Raw genomic sequence first — 18,283 nt, 5'->3', positions numbered from 1 at the left:
AGTGAACACTGGATTGTGGGCACATTTTCTACACATAGGGCTGGTCGGTGTGACAGAGCGGGCAGAGAATGGTAGCGCGCACGCATTTGTGAGCGCCTTCATTGACTCTGGCCTTCGAGCGGTTCAGTAACCGCTTTATGAGAGCGTGCTCTGATAGGGGCACGGGATGTGTTATGCTTGTGTGTAGGGCGAACACTGGGTTGTGGGCACTTTTTCTACACATAAGACATGTTTGCTCTTTACAAGATTTATTTGGGTCGCCGTGAAAGCGGCGTTTGAGTGCTGAGCAAGCGGGCAGTGTCACCGGCTTGTTGGCTGCTAAATTCACCACTGTAGTAGCCTGAGAGAAGGGGACTGACAGGGGGTAAAGCTTTGACAGTGGTCCGGCCGGCGGGACTGAGCCGTCGTTTGTTCAACACAGTTAGGAAGACTTCGGCTGCTTTCGGGTTTCAGCGTTACCTTAGATCGAGGCCTGCGGGGAGGCGGTCTGCGGCGGCTGTCTGAGCCTGATCGAGGCGGCCGCCCTGTCGGCGCTGAGAAGTCTGAGATTGTTGAACTGGGGCTGTGAAGAGGCTCGTGCAGGAGGCTGATCACGTGAGCGGCCTGCAGAGGAGCTAAGCGACGCGGCAGGAAGAGGTTCATGGCTTGGGTGGCTTTCTGGACTTCTGAGAAGCGGTCAACAATGCCACTCACCGCGAGCCGAAGAGACCGGTTGGAGAGGCGGTGCGTTGAGGAACGTGGAGCGCTCTGCTTCTCCCATGTCGGCTAGTGTTAGCCATAAGTGTCTCTCGGTCACAGTCAGCGAGGCCATGCACTTCCCTAGAGCTTGGGCTGCAGCTTTGGTAGCCGAAGGGCGAGGTCTGTCGGCCGTAGATCAGTAACAGCCTCTGGGTGCCTGCCTTTCTCATCCCACTCCCGAAGAAGGTCTGCTTGTAGGATCTGTAAAGCGGCCATTGAGTGCAGAGCAGATGCGGCTTGGCGGCGGCGGAATAGTAGCGGCCAACATAGGCGAAGTCGCTCTGCAGGCCTTAGGCGGGAGCACAGGCTTGGAACGCCATCTCGCGGAGGCGGACAAAGGTGTGCTGCTACCGAGTCCTCGACCGGGGGATGGAGGAGTAGCCTCTCTCAGTGGCGCCGTCCACCGGCCGAGAGGTGGAGGCGTGTGAACGGGTCCTGGCTGAAAGCGGGCGTTCCACGACTTTGCAAGCTCCGTATGTAATTCCGGCAGGAAGGGGCGGCCGGGCGCTGGTGTAGAGCGGCGATGGCTTTGAAGAAAGCAGCCGTCGAGTCTGTTGGGTGCCTGCTCAGGGGCGGTGACCACTCGAGCCCGAGGCGGTCGGCGGCCTGTGTGAGGCGTGTTAACTCCCGCCGACTCGGCGCGGGTCCTGCTGGATTCCTGGGCTGAGGAGGAGGCTTGGGAGCCTGTCCACTCCTCGCTGTCGAAGCCATGATGGAACAGCAGCCCTTATCCTCCGCTCGTCATCCGAGATGGCAGCAGTCGCGGCCGCTCGGCGGCAACTGCGCGTCCGAGGCGGGGAGGGTGAGCGATGCTTTCGAGGAGAGGCTCGGCGAGGCAGTCGCTTCAACCACAGTTTCCGGCAGCCTTTGTGGCGGCGCTTCTTCCTGCTGTGACTGAGGGTAAAGCGGCTGGCGGTTTCTGCTTTGACCGCCGAGTCGAGCCCGCAGGGTCGACATCGGTAGCTCCTCGCAGAAATCGCATCCGCCCTCAGTGAGGGCGAGCTCTGCGTGCCCCAGTCCCAGGCAGAGGCGCCAGATGATGTGGCGGTCTCCTGTGCTGAGAAGAGCGCGACATGAGGCGCAAGTGGGCGAGGCATCTTGAAAAAGACGCTCGTACTCTTTTGTGAATAGTTCGTGAGAACTAGCTTGCTTAATAAAAGGATACGTCGTCGGATGGCGTAGCTTCGCAGGATGGCTGAAGGTGGCTGAGGCGGCCGGCTTCTTCTAGCGCTGTCCACGCTTGCTAGATGCCCCTCAAGCGGCGACGCGGCTTCCAGGTCAGCGATGCGGAGAGCTTAGCTGAAGAGATGAAAATCAGAGTTCCAGCCTACTGAACTACAGCTTATATGCACTCTAGTCACGCCCTTTTTGGCGGGCTTTGATGCAGTGGCGCGGACGCCTCTCATTGGATGCGAGTTCGCCCAAGCTCGTCTATAGGCTGCAGCAGTTGCCGCAGAGCAACCTATGAGCTCGCTAGCTAGCCCGCTCAAGGTCTGCAGCTGCCGCACTGCGTTGACAATGGATACAAAAATTAAGGATAATTTTTTGGCTTCAATATCTCAGAAAAGATGAATCTTTCCCGTAGCGTAAGCTAGCTTACGCAATACGAGAGAACCTCTCGTAAGAGAACTAGAACACACTAGAAGGGCATGAAAGACCTGAGTACAGTACAGCCTGTAAAACCTCACTTTCTGGAGGGCTTGCTTTCAACTTACCTGAGAAACAGCTTACAAGCTCTTGTAGATATTTTATCCAAAATTACTAATCTATTTTATTAAAAAAAAAAAATTATGTCTGAGCCAGTGTTGGGTAATGTTACTTTTAAAAGTAACTTGTTAGAATATAGTATTACTCCTTAAAGTAACTTAATTAAAAATTAAATTTTTATGGAAAGTAAAGTGTCACATTACTCTTGCGTTATTTTTGCATTACTTTATTCTCACAACCACTTTCTCTTCTGCTATGCTATGCATTCCATACATATAAGCCATGCATTGCATACAAGAGAAATTACAGGTCATGCTAGCTACTGTACAACACTCTGTCAAAACAGTATAGTAAACAAACAGATATTTAGCAAGTAGGTCTTCACGTCATATTTCTAATAAAGAATCAGTAACATTAATATGCATGATTTGTTTTACCATCAACATGGCGGCCAATATGAATGTCAATATGAAGAATAACCACTGTCATAAGTAGTAAAGTCCAACACTTGAACCTGTATCATACTGTATATGTCATCATGTGCAGTGCCCATCGACAATGTCATTGTCAACTTCAGATGCTTTTCAAAAGTCATGATAAAATTCAGTGGAGAATGTCAGCATGTTCAAGGAATGTGTCTGATAATAAAATAATATTTTTCACTTAAGTCATCTCAATGCACACTTGTTTTGAGTTGATGTGTAACGACGCCACTGGTTGATCGCATACAACTTCAAATGTTGATACAACTTGAATGGAATAGTTTTTAATGCTACCAAAATGTCATAAAACAGTTTGTTTCATTAATCAATGAAATCAGGGCGGAGGGCGGGGCCGGGTCGTGATCATACACACCCGGTCCCGTATTAGGCTAATCAAGCCTCCGAGGTTTAAAGGTCGACTGCAGAGTATCGTGCGGGAGAGAGAGAACGTTTACGGACATGTCCGTCATGTGTGTGTTTATGTTGTCTTTTAAGATTACTATTAAAATATGATTTACATCGTCAAGCCGGTTCTCGCCTCCTCCTTTCCATTGAATACCTTTAAACTGGTGCCGAAACCCGGGAAGGAGGAGGGATACGCCGTAGTAGAGTTCTCGCCACTACCGTCCACCCCAACGGAGCAGCCACGGCCATCTGCCGAGGGACGAGGAGCCTAGACGCCTGAACGAGGACGATGGCCGCGAGGGGAGAAGGGGCTCCTAGCCGACCGCCTGGAGCGGTCAGGGCCGCTGCCAGGGGCGGAGGAGTCGCCTACCGGCCGCTGAAACGCAGCGGGGTTTAAGACTGCCGACCGCGAGAGGGGAGGAGCTCACTGCCGACCGCCTGGAGCGAGAGAACCGCTGCCAGGGGTGGGGGAGACCCCTTCTGTTCCCCGAGAACGCGGCGGGGTGTTCCGTCCACCAGGGGTTGGAGGACTGCCTCGGATTCGCCTGGAGAGGCTTGGCTGTCGTCCGATAGAGGGTGGAGGAGTGGCCGAGGAACAAGCTGCGGCGTATCGGAGAACTGGCGAGTAAGAGTTTTTTCATCTCTCTCTCCTCTCTCTCTGTCGCTCTGCGTTGGCCTTTTCCATCTTTTTAAATTTTACAGGTTTTGGGGGGGTACTACACTGTTACAGGAATTACCCCCCATTTTAATTATTTCTGTTTCCCTCCCCGTGTCCCCTCCCTCGTCCAGGTAGATGGGGATGACCTGCCGGCAGTCAGCGCAGAAGGCGCGCCCTCCCCCAGGGAAAAGGGGGTGTACGTCAGGCCGGGGGCTCCCCAGCCTGAGAGAACTTGGGAGGAATGTGGCAGGGCGGAGGGCGGGGCCGGGTCGTGATCATACACACCCGGTCCCGTATTAGGCTAATCAAGCCTCCGAGGTTTAAAGGTCGACTGCAGAGTATCGTGCAGGAGAGAGAGAACGTTTACGGACATGTCCGTCATGTGTGTGTTTATGTTGTCTTTTAAGATTACTATTAAAATATGATTTACATCGTCAAGCCGGTTCTCGCCTCCTCCTTTCCACTGAATACCTTTACATTGATTATTATAAAACAAAAATGTATAATCTTTTAAGAAATTAAGACATTTTCTCTGCGTACACAATCGATGTAGAAAGTTGCTCGGAGCCACTGATCCAGAGCTTTTCTCATACCATCCTCCCAGTAACGGGGAGCTGTAACACAGAGAAGTGCAGCAGCAAAAGTCAGAGAATTGAGCAAGAATTTCACCCTGTGTATGATATCATGGCCAGTGGAAGACTAGTTTTATAATCCCTCTGCCTACATGCATTTACTGATTTTTTTTAATGCAGTGTGTATTATCAAATGAATCAATCACGTTTCACTCAACCAAATTTTGACCTCATATTATGCTAAAACGCAATTTTCCCTGCTTGTATAGCTAATGCACGTGCGTTAGAGAGTTGATTGACAGTATGTATCTAAAAGGTGATTGGCCCTTTTACTTGCAAGGTGGGACTACCTTTCTACATACACTGACTGTTGGGTGTTAGAGCTTCTTGGTTGGGCATTCCAATTTCTCCCATTCATTTAAATACAAGTGACTTGTCTATGCTAAATAGTCTCTGGCCTCACACTCTTTAGAACTACAATGCCCATCATGCACTACATCTCCTCCACGAAGTTTGCACACCTTTACTCCTGATTTCTCAGAATACAGGGAAAGAACAGGTGCACAAAAGCAACACGTTACTTTATTTAAAATTAACACTGATATTGTGGTCTAAAATAACAAAAATATTGCGTTATTGTACTCGTTACTTGAAAAGTAATCTGATAATGTAATGTGCGTTACTTGTATCGCGTTATCCCCAACACTGGTCTGAACTATCAAAAGAAATGGGAAAATAGATGCACTTCCATTCAAACATTTGGAATCACCCTAAATAGTTTTTAAATAAATTGACACATTTATGTACTAAAGAATCATTACTGTATATGTATTAATAATTACAAATTGCTTTGTTAATATTTAAAAATGCAGTTCTTCAAACTCTGTTCATTAAAGAATTATCTACTTGCACTGATGACAGCTGTGCAGACCTCAGGGCTTTCTAGTAGTCAGTTAATGGGCCTTATTCAGAGTAGTGACATTTAATTTTTGACGGGAATGAAAACGAATCTTGGAGGGATAGATATATAGTCTTTTAATTGGATTGTACTGTTGTTTAAAATGATGTTCATCAATCAGTTGCCGAAACAAAAAATTCCAGTAGACAAACAACATCATACAGCACATGCCATTCAAGAGACTGCTAGTCTGTCCCTCACAATTTATTAATTTTATTTTTATTTTATTTGTTTCATTCCTGTCAAAAAACAAGAAGATGGTACTCTGAATAAGGCCTATTAATATATTCAGGTGACTTTATGTCTTGTGTTTTCTGCAGCATGTCCCATTGGTGTTATTGACTTGTAGGACAATTCTCACATACATTAAATCAAACTTTTCCCACAAAAGCTCAATACCTAAAACTTAGATTCATTCATCCATAATATTAGTTTCTTATTATTATCTTCCAGTCTTTAAAGAGATGAAATATATATATATATATATATATTTTATTTGCCAGTGTCACTAAATTTCCCAGAGTCTTCACTTCACCACTGCAAATAATATATAACTGGTATTTGGCATGTGAACAGAATCTGAAAACCTAAAAATGTCTCAGTGATTTCAAACTTAAGTAAAATGTAGTGTTAATCAAAAGGATTCAATCACAATTAGATTTGAGTAGAATATAAAAGGGTCTCTATAAACATAATGAAACCAGCTTTGGCTCATCCCCCTACATCACCACTTTCATCCAAAAGACAACCATTTCTAGTTGTTTGACCAACTGATACATTAGCCATGGCATCACAACAAGTACATGGTATGACTGTGTGTGAGTATTGTTGGGTCTTGAAATGACCTGGTTATGCCTTTGTATAAACCTCAGGGGGCATCAAGAGTATGACTTTCTAAACTAGAAAATATTGTTCACTCAGCTATGTTGACGAGCAGTCCTTTGAGACTACTTCTTCCGTTTCTGTGTTTTGTGATGTGAGAGACGAAAAAAACATTATTAATGATAAATCAGTTAAGACATCTATCACACCCTAAAATTCAACTCCAGGGCTCTTGCAAACTCCAAGACATAACTGTGAGATTCATCTATTTTTGTGTAATTCCAGTGGGCTTAGCAAGGTTTGCTCTGGGAGCTTTTCAAAGTGGGATTTATGTAAGCTTGTCAACAAAAGTTCCACTAAGGCTGCAAGATCAAACTCAAACCCCTTATACCACCAGAACCTGGAGAAAGAAGACAGCAAAGACCCATCAGGCACTGAGATTACCACCCCTGCAGGTTTGCAGAAAACAATTTAGGTCTTCTCCTGTGGTGTTCTGAGGTTGACTTTTACAAATGTGCTAAAATTTTATGCAGCGAGAGGGAATCCATTTTACAAAATGTTGCATATGGCACAATATACCTGATAAACAAATACACTACAGTCAAAATCATAATTATAACAAACAAATATGATTTCAAAATGGCTTGAGGGTTTAAAAGGCTAATGCTATGGCTAAGACTTATTTGTGGCCAAAGGCAGAGTACACAGTGAGGTGTAGGATTAATCTTGGTTAGAAAATCAATCATGGGAGCAGAAGACTAGTAAAAATCAATGTGACAAATGTCCCAGAGGGCATTCTTCAGGAGAGGACAGAGTGCTGTAAACTATAAAAAGACAAGGGACCATAAAAGATTACAGATTCCACACAGACAAGTCATACTAACCCATTCATTTCCACTTCATACTGACAAGATTTCTCCCCAATTTGGAATGCCCAATACCCAATGCACTAAGTCCTCATGGTGGTGTAGTGACTCGCCTCAATCCGGGTGGCAGAGGATGAATCTCAGTTGCCTCTGTTTCTGAGACCTTCAATCCATGTATTTTATCGCATGGCTTGTTGAGCGCATTACCGCGGAGACGTAGCACATGTGGAGGCCCATGCTATTCTCTGTGGCATCTATGCACAACTTACCATGCGCCCCACTGAGAGCAAGAACCACACATTATAGCGAACATGAGGAGGTTACCCCATGTGACTCTACCCTCCCTAGCAACTGGGTCAATTTGGTTGCTTAGGAGACCTGGCTGGAGTCACTCTGCATTACCTGGATTCAAACATGTGACTCCAGGGGTGGTAGTCAGCATCAATAATCGCTGAGCTACCCAGGTCCCATGATTTTTATTCATTTGCTTGGAGATTAAACAAATAACATACAGTAAATAAAACAAGCTCAATACTCCACATTCAGCTGTCTCGGGCACTTCCTGACAGACTTCTTTGCTCCTCCCAAAATTAGCTTTAGAAACTTGTGTTCTGACTGTTGTTATTGCAGCCATGTGATCTTCTGGAGCTCTTCAGATCAGCTAATGTTGGCATCCAGATGGGCAGATTAAAATGAATCTTCATCTACTGTTCCCTTGCACAGAGCACTTAACCAAGATTTTGTTCACAGAAAGTCTTCACTAATTATCATTGAATTATTTTTCATTATATGGAGCTGCATATTGTGGCACCAAAGTGTTCCGTTGTGAAATAAATGCAAACACTGTTGCCTTCCTCTGCCTAACCTGACATAAAACTGCATCTCTTAACATGGCAAGGTCTAGTAGATAGCATGTCAAAGCTGCTATGATTGACAGTAAGCTGGCAGATAGAAGACTTAGCTTTTAAATATAAGAGGTTTTAAGTGGAAGACTATTTGTACAAACTAAGCATAGATGCTACACAGAAATGTAATTTTATAGAAGTATAAAAGTATAAGCCAAAGTGGGGTTACAGAGAAGGCAGAGTATAGTTCATCCATAAATTCTCTCATCATTTACTAAACCTTATTCTGTCTCAAACTCTTTTATTCAGTCTTTCTTCTGCAGAATCCAAAATTAGATATTTTGAAGGATGTACTCTCTGTGTCTGTCCATACAATGTAAGACAAAAGGTAAGGTTCCAAAACTTTCAAGCTGCAAAAAGGACATGGAAGTGTGGGTGCTCTGGTACTCCCGAACAGAGGCTCCCCTCAGGACAGACGCACTGGCACACAGCTGGCCTAGGGTGCTGTTCAAGTACGCATTTCCCCCAGTGAGGAACGAGTCATTCTGGTGGCCCCTATTGGCCCACTTGTCCTTGGTTCTCAGATCTCGTGCTCCTCGTGACAGCCCCTTCCTGGCAAATTCCCCTGAGGAAGGACCTTCTTTCTGGCCCCTGGACGGGATGTGGAAGATCTAAGTGGCCAACCACCTGCTGTTGTAGACACAATCATCCAAGACAGAGCTCCCTCTACCAAGCAACTTTACACCCTGAAGTGGCATTTGTACGCAAATTGGTGTTCTTCCCGGTCTGAAGACCCACAGAGGTTAAATATGGACCCCTAGTGACGCTTCTTCGACACAATGTCGAAGTGAGTGACAGACAAAGAACGTTGTGTCCTCCCGGCGAGAAAGACGTTGTGTCCTCCCAGCGACATCACTGAACTGAGCCACTGTTACGGCCGAACCTCATTCTCGGCTCCTCAGGGCAAAATCATGAATGGACAGACGCATTTCCCTCCCTTTATACCCGTATGTCTGGGGGCGGGACATGCAAATACTGTCTGCCAATTTCTCAAGTTCAGAGATGCGCAAGGCTGTCAAGAGAGACCCCTAGTGTTGCTTCTTCGACACAACGTCTCATTTCCTCCATCAGGGAACGGAGGTTTCAATAGTAACCTAGACGTTTTGTTGTGAACATTCATTTAACCAGGCACAATCAGCACTGAAAGAGTGCTGCATCTTGAGTAAATTAGTCAGTTAATGTCATTTTTTTAGTGCAAACACACCTTTCAGTTCACACATTAATCTCATTGTAGATTGCAGTTTATTCACAAAACATTGTGCTCACTGAAATTAACTTTGTGCTGTTGTCATTTGCAGAAAGCAGGCTGTGTAAACTATGTTTTGAACTCATTTTAAATTTGTTGTGGAAAAACATTTAGAAAAACACTCTATATGACTTTGTCTTAAATATCAATGAGTGAGTTTTGCAAGTCTTGAGGATGTTATCCATGGATGTCAACAATCCAGTACCATGGAATTTGACAAAACCCTGAATTAGATATTGTATGCATATTATAAGCAATTAGGTATATTGTGAGAAAGGAAAGCTTTCCGGGTTGGTAGATTAGATATTTAGAATAATCACATAAGATGATACAAAGTTCAAGCACATATAAAATATGGCTTACTCACCCCCAAATCCTCCTGACTGTCAACAGCATCCTTGAGCTCAGAGAGAATAAGAGGTGGGGTGTGTTTCATATGACTGGACCCCATGCCTTCTGCCTGCCTCTCCATATCTGTGGAAGAAAATGCAGTGAAAAGTAATGGTCAAGTTGCGCCGCTCTATGAAGAGAAAAATAATGTAGTGAAAACTTTTCCTTTATAAGACTTTTTGAAGAAAAACAAATTAGCAAATTAGCAACTGTGTGTGTGCAATGTCAAGTATATTCATAAAGCAGCCACTTATTAAAAGGCAGTTAATATATTCTATCTTAATACTGCAAACAGGTTTTGAATAAATTATTGTTTAGAGGAATCTTTCATTTTGGCAAAATACTATTTAAATATGTCATGACAAAATTATCACTATTATTAATTATATACTTGTTAATAATTAATCATTTAAAAAATTGCAATGCTCTAATTTAATAGATTTGAATGATGATAATTTAATTTATGAGAAAAGGAGTCAGGTCATATACTGTATGGGTTAGAGAGAGAGAGAGAATAACAAAAACGGATGAAATCAGAACCTGTACTAAGATTCTCCATCCTGACTGTGAAAAGTAATAAAGCAGAGGGAAATTAGTGGTGGTATTTTATCATCCAAGGAGCAGGGTGCCTGTCCTAGTGCATCTGGCACTAACAAGGCTGGCAGATGGAAGATCAATAAATATCCACCTTTTTCTCATTTCTTCATTGAAAAACATTTCAGTGGCTAATGAGGGGTTTCACAAGTTATGGTCTGTAAAGGCTGAAAGATTGTCAATGTCAGTGTCATTTGGAACTGCTGCTAAGCCAACTGAGTAGGAAGCTGGAAGACCATCAGCTTGATGTTTCTCATTAAACATGTCAAGAAGTCATTTGCTTTCTTGTCTTTTACAGAAATATGACATAACCTTCTGTTCTGCTTCTTATGGGGTGGGTTTGGCATATAGATCATAAAACTGGGCTCATGGTCAAAAGGTTTGTAATTGAATATCACAAACCATTTTGGGGACTTGGATCACAAGTACTGCTTCCGGTTCAATAGAGAGACACACTACAATGCACGTTTTTTCAAAAATTTACAAATTCAGGTCACTTATACCATAATCTGTCCAGTGACAGATGGGTTTGGCTCTATGCTCAGATTCAGAGAAAATGGAGTTTGAAAATTGCAGATACATCAAAAATCAATGTTGGCATAGTTACTGCATTTTGCCATTGCAGGGAATCATAGCCCAAGTTGATCCATAGAGGATGTGCATTACACCATATAACAAAAAACATATTTCAAGTAAACAATGAATATATTGTCCTTGCATGACCCGTGAGACAAGCAGGTGGTTATGCAGGTGTTATTCCGCACTACAGTACAACAGTCAATGTTTCAGTATACCACATTGCAGACAGCACAGCAGCTCTGGTTGCTATTCCAATAAAACTACTTGCTGATGAATAGAGAGTAGCAGTCAATCTAGGTCTCTAGAGGTATAAGGTTAGCGATGACTCGATATTTTAGAATTAACTAGATTTAGAAGGAACTGCATGTCTTCTAGACAGTTTCACAACACTCTACATTGAGCCTTCCTTTTACTTTCATCAAAGACATATCAAACATTATATATGCATCTAGGTCTTGCTATTCAAAAATGTAATATCTCTCAGAAATGAACGAGGGTGTTTAAATCTATAAGCATGTGCAGTAAGAGAGTGTATTCAGCTCCAATGATATTTCAAAGACTTTCTTAAATCTTGCATACGTGCATCAGTCCCTGAAACATTAGGTGAATATATAAATATTATAAAGATGTAAAGTGTATCTTAATGACGATGCAAAGCAGTGGAAAGTTTACAAAAAAAATCTATTACAAACATAGGCCTAATAATTGTATAATAAGGCCATGTCAGAGCTCCAGGCTTCTAGCTGCTGACATTGGGCGATGTCTTTGAATCCTCAAGAATACTTAACATTCAGAGAGGCTTTGTCTTCTCCTTCGGACCAGTGTTTAATCAAGGCAAACTACACCTGTGGAAAATCAAAACTGATGCTTAAGTTTCTTTAAGAGAGCTCACTAGGAAAAAAACCTGTCCCACTCCTCCAAACACACTTCAGAGAGAGGGAGAGAGAGAGAGAGAGAGAGAGAGAGAGAGAGAGAGAGAGAGAGAGAGAGAGAGACTTTTTGACTTCTAAAATCCATTTAATCAAGCAACTAGTTAAAAAAAAAAAATCTGTGCACCACAGAATAAAAAACATTTAAACCATAACTCTTCAGACTCATCTCTCACTACTAGAGCATCTTTCACACAAATCATTTTATTTGCAGTGACGTATTACTGACCGTGCCAATGGGGCCAGCGCCCAGGGGCGGTTGACTTCCAGCGGGCCCTTGACTGCCTGGGGGTGAGCTAGTTTTGTGATTTCCCCCCACCGCTTGAAAACCCTTTTGGGCATGAACAACGAGCACCCCACCAACGAGCACCCCACCCTCACTCAACAACTTTTGGGTGGAGGGGGGCCCTTGGAGATAATTGGCCCCAGGGCCTTTGCATGTCATAATCCGTTACTGATTATTTTTTTATTTAATTTACAATATACATGTTAAACATTCCAACCAAATCAATATTTTTCTAGGTTTTAGGACAGCCAACTTTGCCTACCATACTACAAAGTAACCAAGTGTACACTGCGTTTTCCATTTTTTTATATACTTCAAATCCTAAATAAACAAATTATTTGTAAATATAAAACCAAGATCAGTGAATATTTGTTTAACAGTTCATACAAAGGAGTTAATCTAAAACAATCACAAAAAAGATGAAAAGCAGTATCAAGAATATTACAGGACATACAGAAAAAACCATTCCAAACCATTCCAAAACCAAACCGTTGAGGGACCAGGTGAGGTTCTCCGCCAGGTGAACACCAAGGAATTTAGTAATCTTGACGATCTCCACAGAGGAGCTGTTGATGTTCAGTGGAGAGTGGTCACTCTGTGCTCTCCTAAACTCAGCAACCATCTCTTTTGTTTTGTCCACATTCAGAGACAGGTTGTTGGCTCTACACCAGTCCATTAGCCGCTGTACATCCTCTCTGTATGCTGACTCGTCGTTCTTGCTGATGAAACCCACCACAGTAGTGTCATCGGTGAACTTGATGATGTGGTTTGAGCTGTACATTACTGCACAGTCGTGAGTCAGCATCGTGAACAGCAGTGCACTGAGCACACAGCCCTGGTAGCTCTTCAGGAGGAGCTAACACTGTAAATCTATGCCATAACATTGAGGCTGCCAAGTTATTAACAATTAAACATCTCCCTGTAAAAGATAACTTTGGAAGGATCCAACTCCATTTCTGTAGTCTCCTCATAACTTTGTCAGCTAGGACTTCCCAGTACTTTTCTGTGTAAGAATCAATTCCTAAGTATATCCCAAGAACTTTAAAACCATCTTTAATCCATGTGCATTGTTGTGGAAGGTGAGGAGGTTCCATATTTCAGAATCAGAATCAGAATCAGCTTTATTGCCAAGTATGCTTACACATACAAGGAATTTGTCTAGGTTACAGGAGCTTCCAGTCAACAACAATACAAACAATACCAAAAACAGCAGCAAGACATAGGTAATTAAAAACAAAAAAGAACACAAAATAAATAATTATACATATACGTACATACACTCACCTTCATACATACCCACATACACACACACGTAGTGCAAATCTAATACAATCTGTTATATAAAGAACAAAAACCTGTATATTATGTACAGAGCAATGTAAGTAATGGCAGAAGTGGATATGTTGGATAATATAAATTAAAATTAAAATTAAACTGTGTATTGCACATAATTATTGCTCAATGGGGCAATTTAATTGTTCATTAGATGGATGGCCTGGGGGAAAAAACTGTTCCTGTGTCTGACGGTTCTGGTGTTCAGAGCTCTGAAGCGCCGGCCAGAAGGCAACAGTTCAAAAAGGTAGTGGGCAGGGTGAGTGGGGTCCAGAGTGATTTTACCAGCCTTTTTCCCCACTGTATCTCCCACTTCAGGTCCTGTGAGATGGTAGTGCCCAGGAACCTGAATGACTCCACTGCTGCCACAGTGCTGTTTAGAATGGTGAGGGGGTACAATGTTGTACAGGTCTGTAGCTGCAGCTTCAAAAACACTCCAATCAGTGCAGTCAAAGCAGGCTTGTAGTTCCAGCTCTGCTTCAATAGTCCATCTCCTTATAGTCCTTACAACTGGCTTTGATGATTTTAATTTCTGCCTGTAGGTCGGGAGAAGATGAACCAGACAGTGATCAGAGAGTCCCAAAGCTGCACGTGGGACAGAGTGTTATGCATCCTTTAACGTTGTATAGCAGTGATCCAATATATTCCTGTCTCTGGTGGGGCATGTAATGTGCTGTCTGTATTTGGGTAGTTCGCGTGTGAGATTTGTTTTGTTAAAGTCCCCAAGAATAATAATGACTGAGTCCGTGTATTGTTGTTCTGTGTCTGAGATTTGATCAGCCAACTGTTGCAGCGCTAAGTTCCCAGACGCGTTAGGTGGAATGTAAACACTCATATAATAACGAAGAAATAAACGAAGAAAACTCGGAACGGCTTACGGTTAATAAAGAGCGCTTCCAGATTAGGACAGCACATCCTCTTTAGTGTTGTTACATCTGTACACCAACTTTCGTTGATGTAAAAGCATGTTCCACCGCCTCTCGTTTTCCCCGTTAACTCCGCGATGCGATCCGCTCTGAACAGCTGGAAGCCCGGCAGATGTAATGCGCTGTCCGGAATGGCTTCACTCAGCCAGGTTTCAGTGAAGCACAGCGCAGCAGAGTTTGAAAAGTCCTTATTAGTATGTGTGAGGAGATGTAGTTCGTCCGTTTTGTTGGGAAGAGAGCGGAGATTTGCGAGATGAATGCTCGGCAGTGCTGTTCGAACGCCGCGCCGACGGAGTTTAACCAGCGCGCCAGCTCGTCTCCCTCGCCTGCGTCTCGTAGCGCATCTAAACAACACAGCAGCGCCTCCAACTAAAATGTCAAGCAAAACGTCAGAATATTGAAAAACCGGGAAAAGATGATCTGGTATGTGCTGCCGAATGTTCAGCAGTTCGTCCCTGGTAAAACTGATTGGTAAAAGATTGCTAAACACAGGACAAACTAACAAAAACAACAAAAGAATTGAAGAGCTCCACACCGAGGCAGCCATTTGCGGCGCCATGTTGATCATTTCGCCACTCACCTAGCAGAAGAGATGTACACTTTTCCCAAGAAGATGTTACTTTTTGAAAGATTTTCAAATTAGATGCCAAAGCAGTCATATCATCAGTGTTTCTAATAAAAACAGTTAAAATTAAAATAAAAATTATCTGCATATGCTGTCAATTGTAAAGGTGAAATTTCTGGAAACCTAGGAACATTAAGTCCATACAATCATTTCCTTAAAGACGACTGTAAAGGTTTGATAGATATTGAATATAAAAGTCCTGAAAGAGGGCATCCTTGCCTTATGCCTCTCGTTACTGCAAAAGGCCTAGTCAGGCAACCATTAATTCTAAGCATTCTAGATGTTTCACAATATAACAGTTTAATACAAGAGACAAAATATGGATCAAAGCCAAAGGCCTTCAAAGTATTTAGTAAGTATAAATGGTCCACTCTGTCAAAAGCTTTTTCTTGATCTAGAGATAAGAGTCCAATATCAGTTTGATGTTTATTGGCAACTGCAATGTCTCTTAACAAAAATAATTTGTCGAAAATTGTCCTTTCAGGGATACAGTATGAATGATCCTCATGAATTATAGTTGCAAAAACATTTCTTCAACCTATTGATTATAGCTTTTGACAGTATTTTAAAATCAGTACACACTAATGACACAGGACGCCAATTCTTTAAGTATCCAAGATCCCCTTTTTCGGATATTAATGTCAGCACTGCTCTTCAACAACTCAAGGGTAGGATACCTTGGTTAAAGGACTCTAGAAAAATGATATACAAATCTTGTCCAAGCACATTCCAAATGCTTTTGTAAAACTCAGCAGAAAGACCATCCAATCCAGGTGATCTGCCACTGATCAACCCCTGCATAGTACTTGACAGCTCAAAACAAGTCAGTTGAATCTGTGGAAGATCTAGAAGTTCTTCAACTGCTGCTTCATCACAATGTTCTGACTGGTTGAGTTACTCATAAAAAGAAATAGCAGAAACTATAATTTCTTGTTGATTAGTAGTTCCGTTACATTAAAAAAATGTCTGCTTTCTTGACTTTTTCTCAAAAAATGTAGGCAGTTGGAGCATCCATATCATTGTACTTTATATATCTTGTTCTCACAAGAGTTTCCTTCTCCTGTTCTTCCAATAAATCCTTCAAAAGGAATTTATTCATTATTAATGATATCAGTTGATAATAATCTGCCTCTGTCGTTATTGTAGTTTTGCTGAAGTATTTCTTCCTCCAATATCTTCATTTTCACGTTTTCAGTATTATGTGCAGTAGCCTATATTTTTGGCAAAAAGTCTTTATCTGCAATTTTCCCAAATCCCACCACTGACTTAGAGATGTATAACTAGATCTCTCTCTTCCCTTCAAGACTTCCAAAAACAGTCAAAAGAGTGCACAAAGATGTGATCTTGAAGTAATCTATTAATAAAGTGCCAGTGTGACTGATAGGGTTTAGGTGACAGGACAGATATAGACATGGAAATATACTGATGATTTGACATAGATGTTGGTGAGATACAGCAACCAAAATATCTTCCTTTGTTACACTCCTCAACATAAAAATGATCCAGTCTCTCAGGAGAGACATTATTTGAATTCATTTTCATAGATTTCATAGATATGTGGATCATCCCTCCACAAATCTACCAGATTATGACTATTAATTAAATATTTAAAAATATCTGCTGAACCAGGATGAGGTTCATCATGGTTTCTATCTGATTTATGATCTACAGTACAATTAAAATCACCACCTATTACAACAATCTTATCTTGAAAACCTATCAACAATTATTCAGAAAGTTTAAAAAACAAATCACTACACTCATTTCCTATATTAGAAGCATAAATGTTAAAAAAAAGAAAAGATATTATTGTCTATCATTATATACGTTCGCAACAAGCGTCCAGGTATTATTTCTAAAAAAACTGGATCATCTTTTACACACTTTGAAAATAAAAATGCAACACCAGCACTAAGATTTGTACCATGACTAAGGTTAATGTTGCCCTTCCATTCATTTATCCACTATGCTTGATTACCGGCATCGGTATGTGTTTCTTGTAACAAAATTACATCTGCTCTTTTAAGGTGCAAGTACTTAAATAAAGTAGCTCTCTTTCGTACATCCCTACAACCATTTATACAACCAATGTTAAAGGATACCATCATGATTAAAAAAAGAGGATATATAAAACCCAATACTGATGTAATTTTTTGAGCATAATAATTCTTTAAGGGATTTTCTGTACTCTATTTATGACAGAACTCACAAACTTCTTTAGTCGGTAATGCTTAGGCTGATCCAGTTCTTATAATGTTGCTTTCTTCATGGCCATTACAGAAGATTCAATAAATAAAGCCTTATTTCAGGAAAGAACATTTCGATCTTTGGCTTTCTCAGATTTTTTGTTACATTCCAAAAATAATTTAGTTGTTCCACAGTATATTAACGAGACTTCGCAAATTTTCCAACAGTAACTTCCTGAGTTAAATTGTGACTAGATGTCTATTGAATTAAATTCAGCCAAATCCTCAGTAATTAAATCCGAACACTCACTATCCGAATCACTATCAATTGTCTTTTCAGTCAACAAATCAGTATTAATGTAAGACACATTACTACATTAAACCACTCATTACTACATTAAACCACTCTGAATTGTATTCAGAACTTGCATTTTGAGCCTCTTTAACCACAGGACAGGCTGTTTTAATGTGACCATGTTTTCCACAAAGCTTTTCATAGGCTCAGTGCTGATAAAGACTGAATAATCTTTACCAATCACTGTTAATTTAACAAACACCTCAAGCACTAGGGAATTCAGCATGTAGTATCATGATAGCCAGACGTCTGAATGACATGACATTCAACTCAGAGGAATCATTTTGATTAGCCCAACCAATTTTCCATAATGAGCTAAAATAGACTTGAGTGCTTTATCAGAGATAATCGGAGGTACGTTTGACAACATCACCTTATTCGAGAGGTTAGATAAGGGTAACACTGGAACAAAAACATCCTGGACAGTCAAACCAAACTCCACAAAATTATTAACCATTTCAACTTCTTTCAGGAATACAACCATTGCTTTATTCATTCTAGAAGCAGACATGATGTTTTGTGCACCTATTTCTCTGCTAATAGCAACCAAAATACTCTCAATGGATATTGATTCATGTGCCGGCGTGCACTTGAACGCATGCCGAGCAGACAAACAGGAAAACCATCGGAACTTGAGCCCATTTCTATCAACTATGCTGACAAAAATTAGCACTCTAACACCCTATCATCTAATCCAAAGCAATATTCAGAAGAAATAAACC

The 18,283-nt window shown here is 41.9% G+C and overlaps 1 protein-coding gene across 1 annotated transcript in view; it reads right to left on the bottom strand.

The window, feature by feature from the left end:
• Window positions 1–18,283, bottom strand: part of LOC127660301 (N-acetyl-beta-glucosaminyl-glycoprotein 4-beta-N-acetylgalactosaminyltransferase 1-like) — a 144,187-nt gene that overhangs the window by 88,576 nt on the left and 37,328 nt on the right. The window contains exon 3 of the mRNA XM_052150459.1: window positions 9,727–9,833. Within this exon, the coding sequence (XP_052006419.1) occupies window positions 9,727–9,833 (107 nt within the window). The remainder of the gene's footprint in view (window positions 1–9,726; window positions 9,834–18,283) is intronic.

This window comes from Xyrauchen texanus, chromosome 1 (assembly GCF_025860055.1).
Source record: "Xyrauchen texanus isolate HMW12.3.18 chromosome 1, RBS_HiC_50CHRs, whole genome shotgun sequence".
NCBI lineage: Eukaryota > Metazoa > Chordata > Actinopteri > Cypriniformes > Catostomidae > Xyrauchen > Xyrauchen texanus.
The sequence above is the reverse complement of the archived record's forward strand: the minus strand, read 5'-3'. Positions and strand labels throughout refer to the sequence as shown.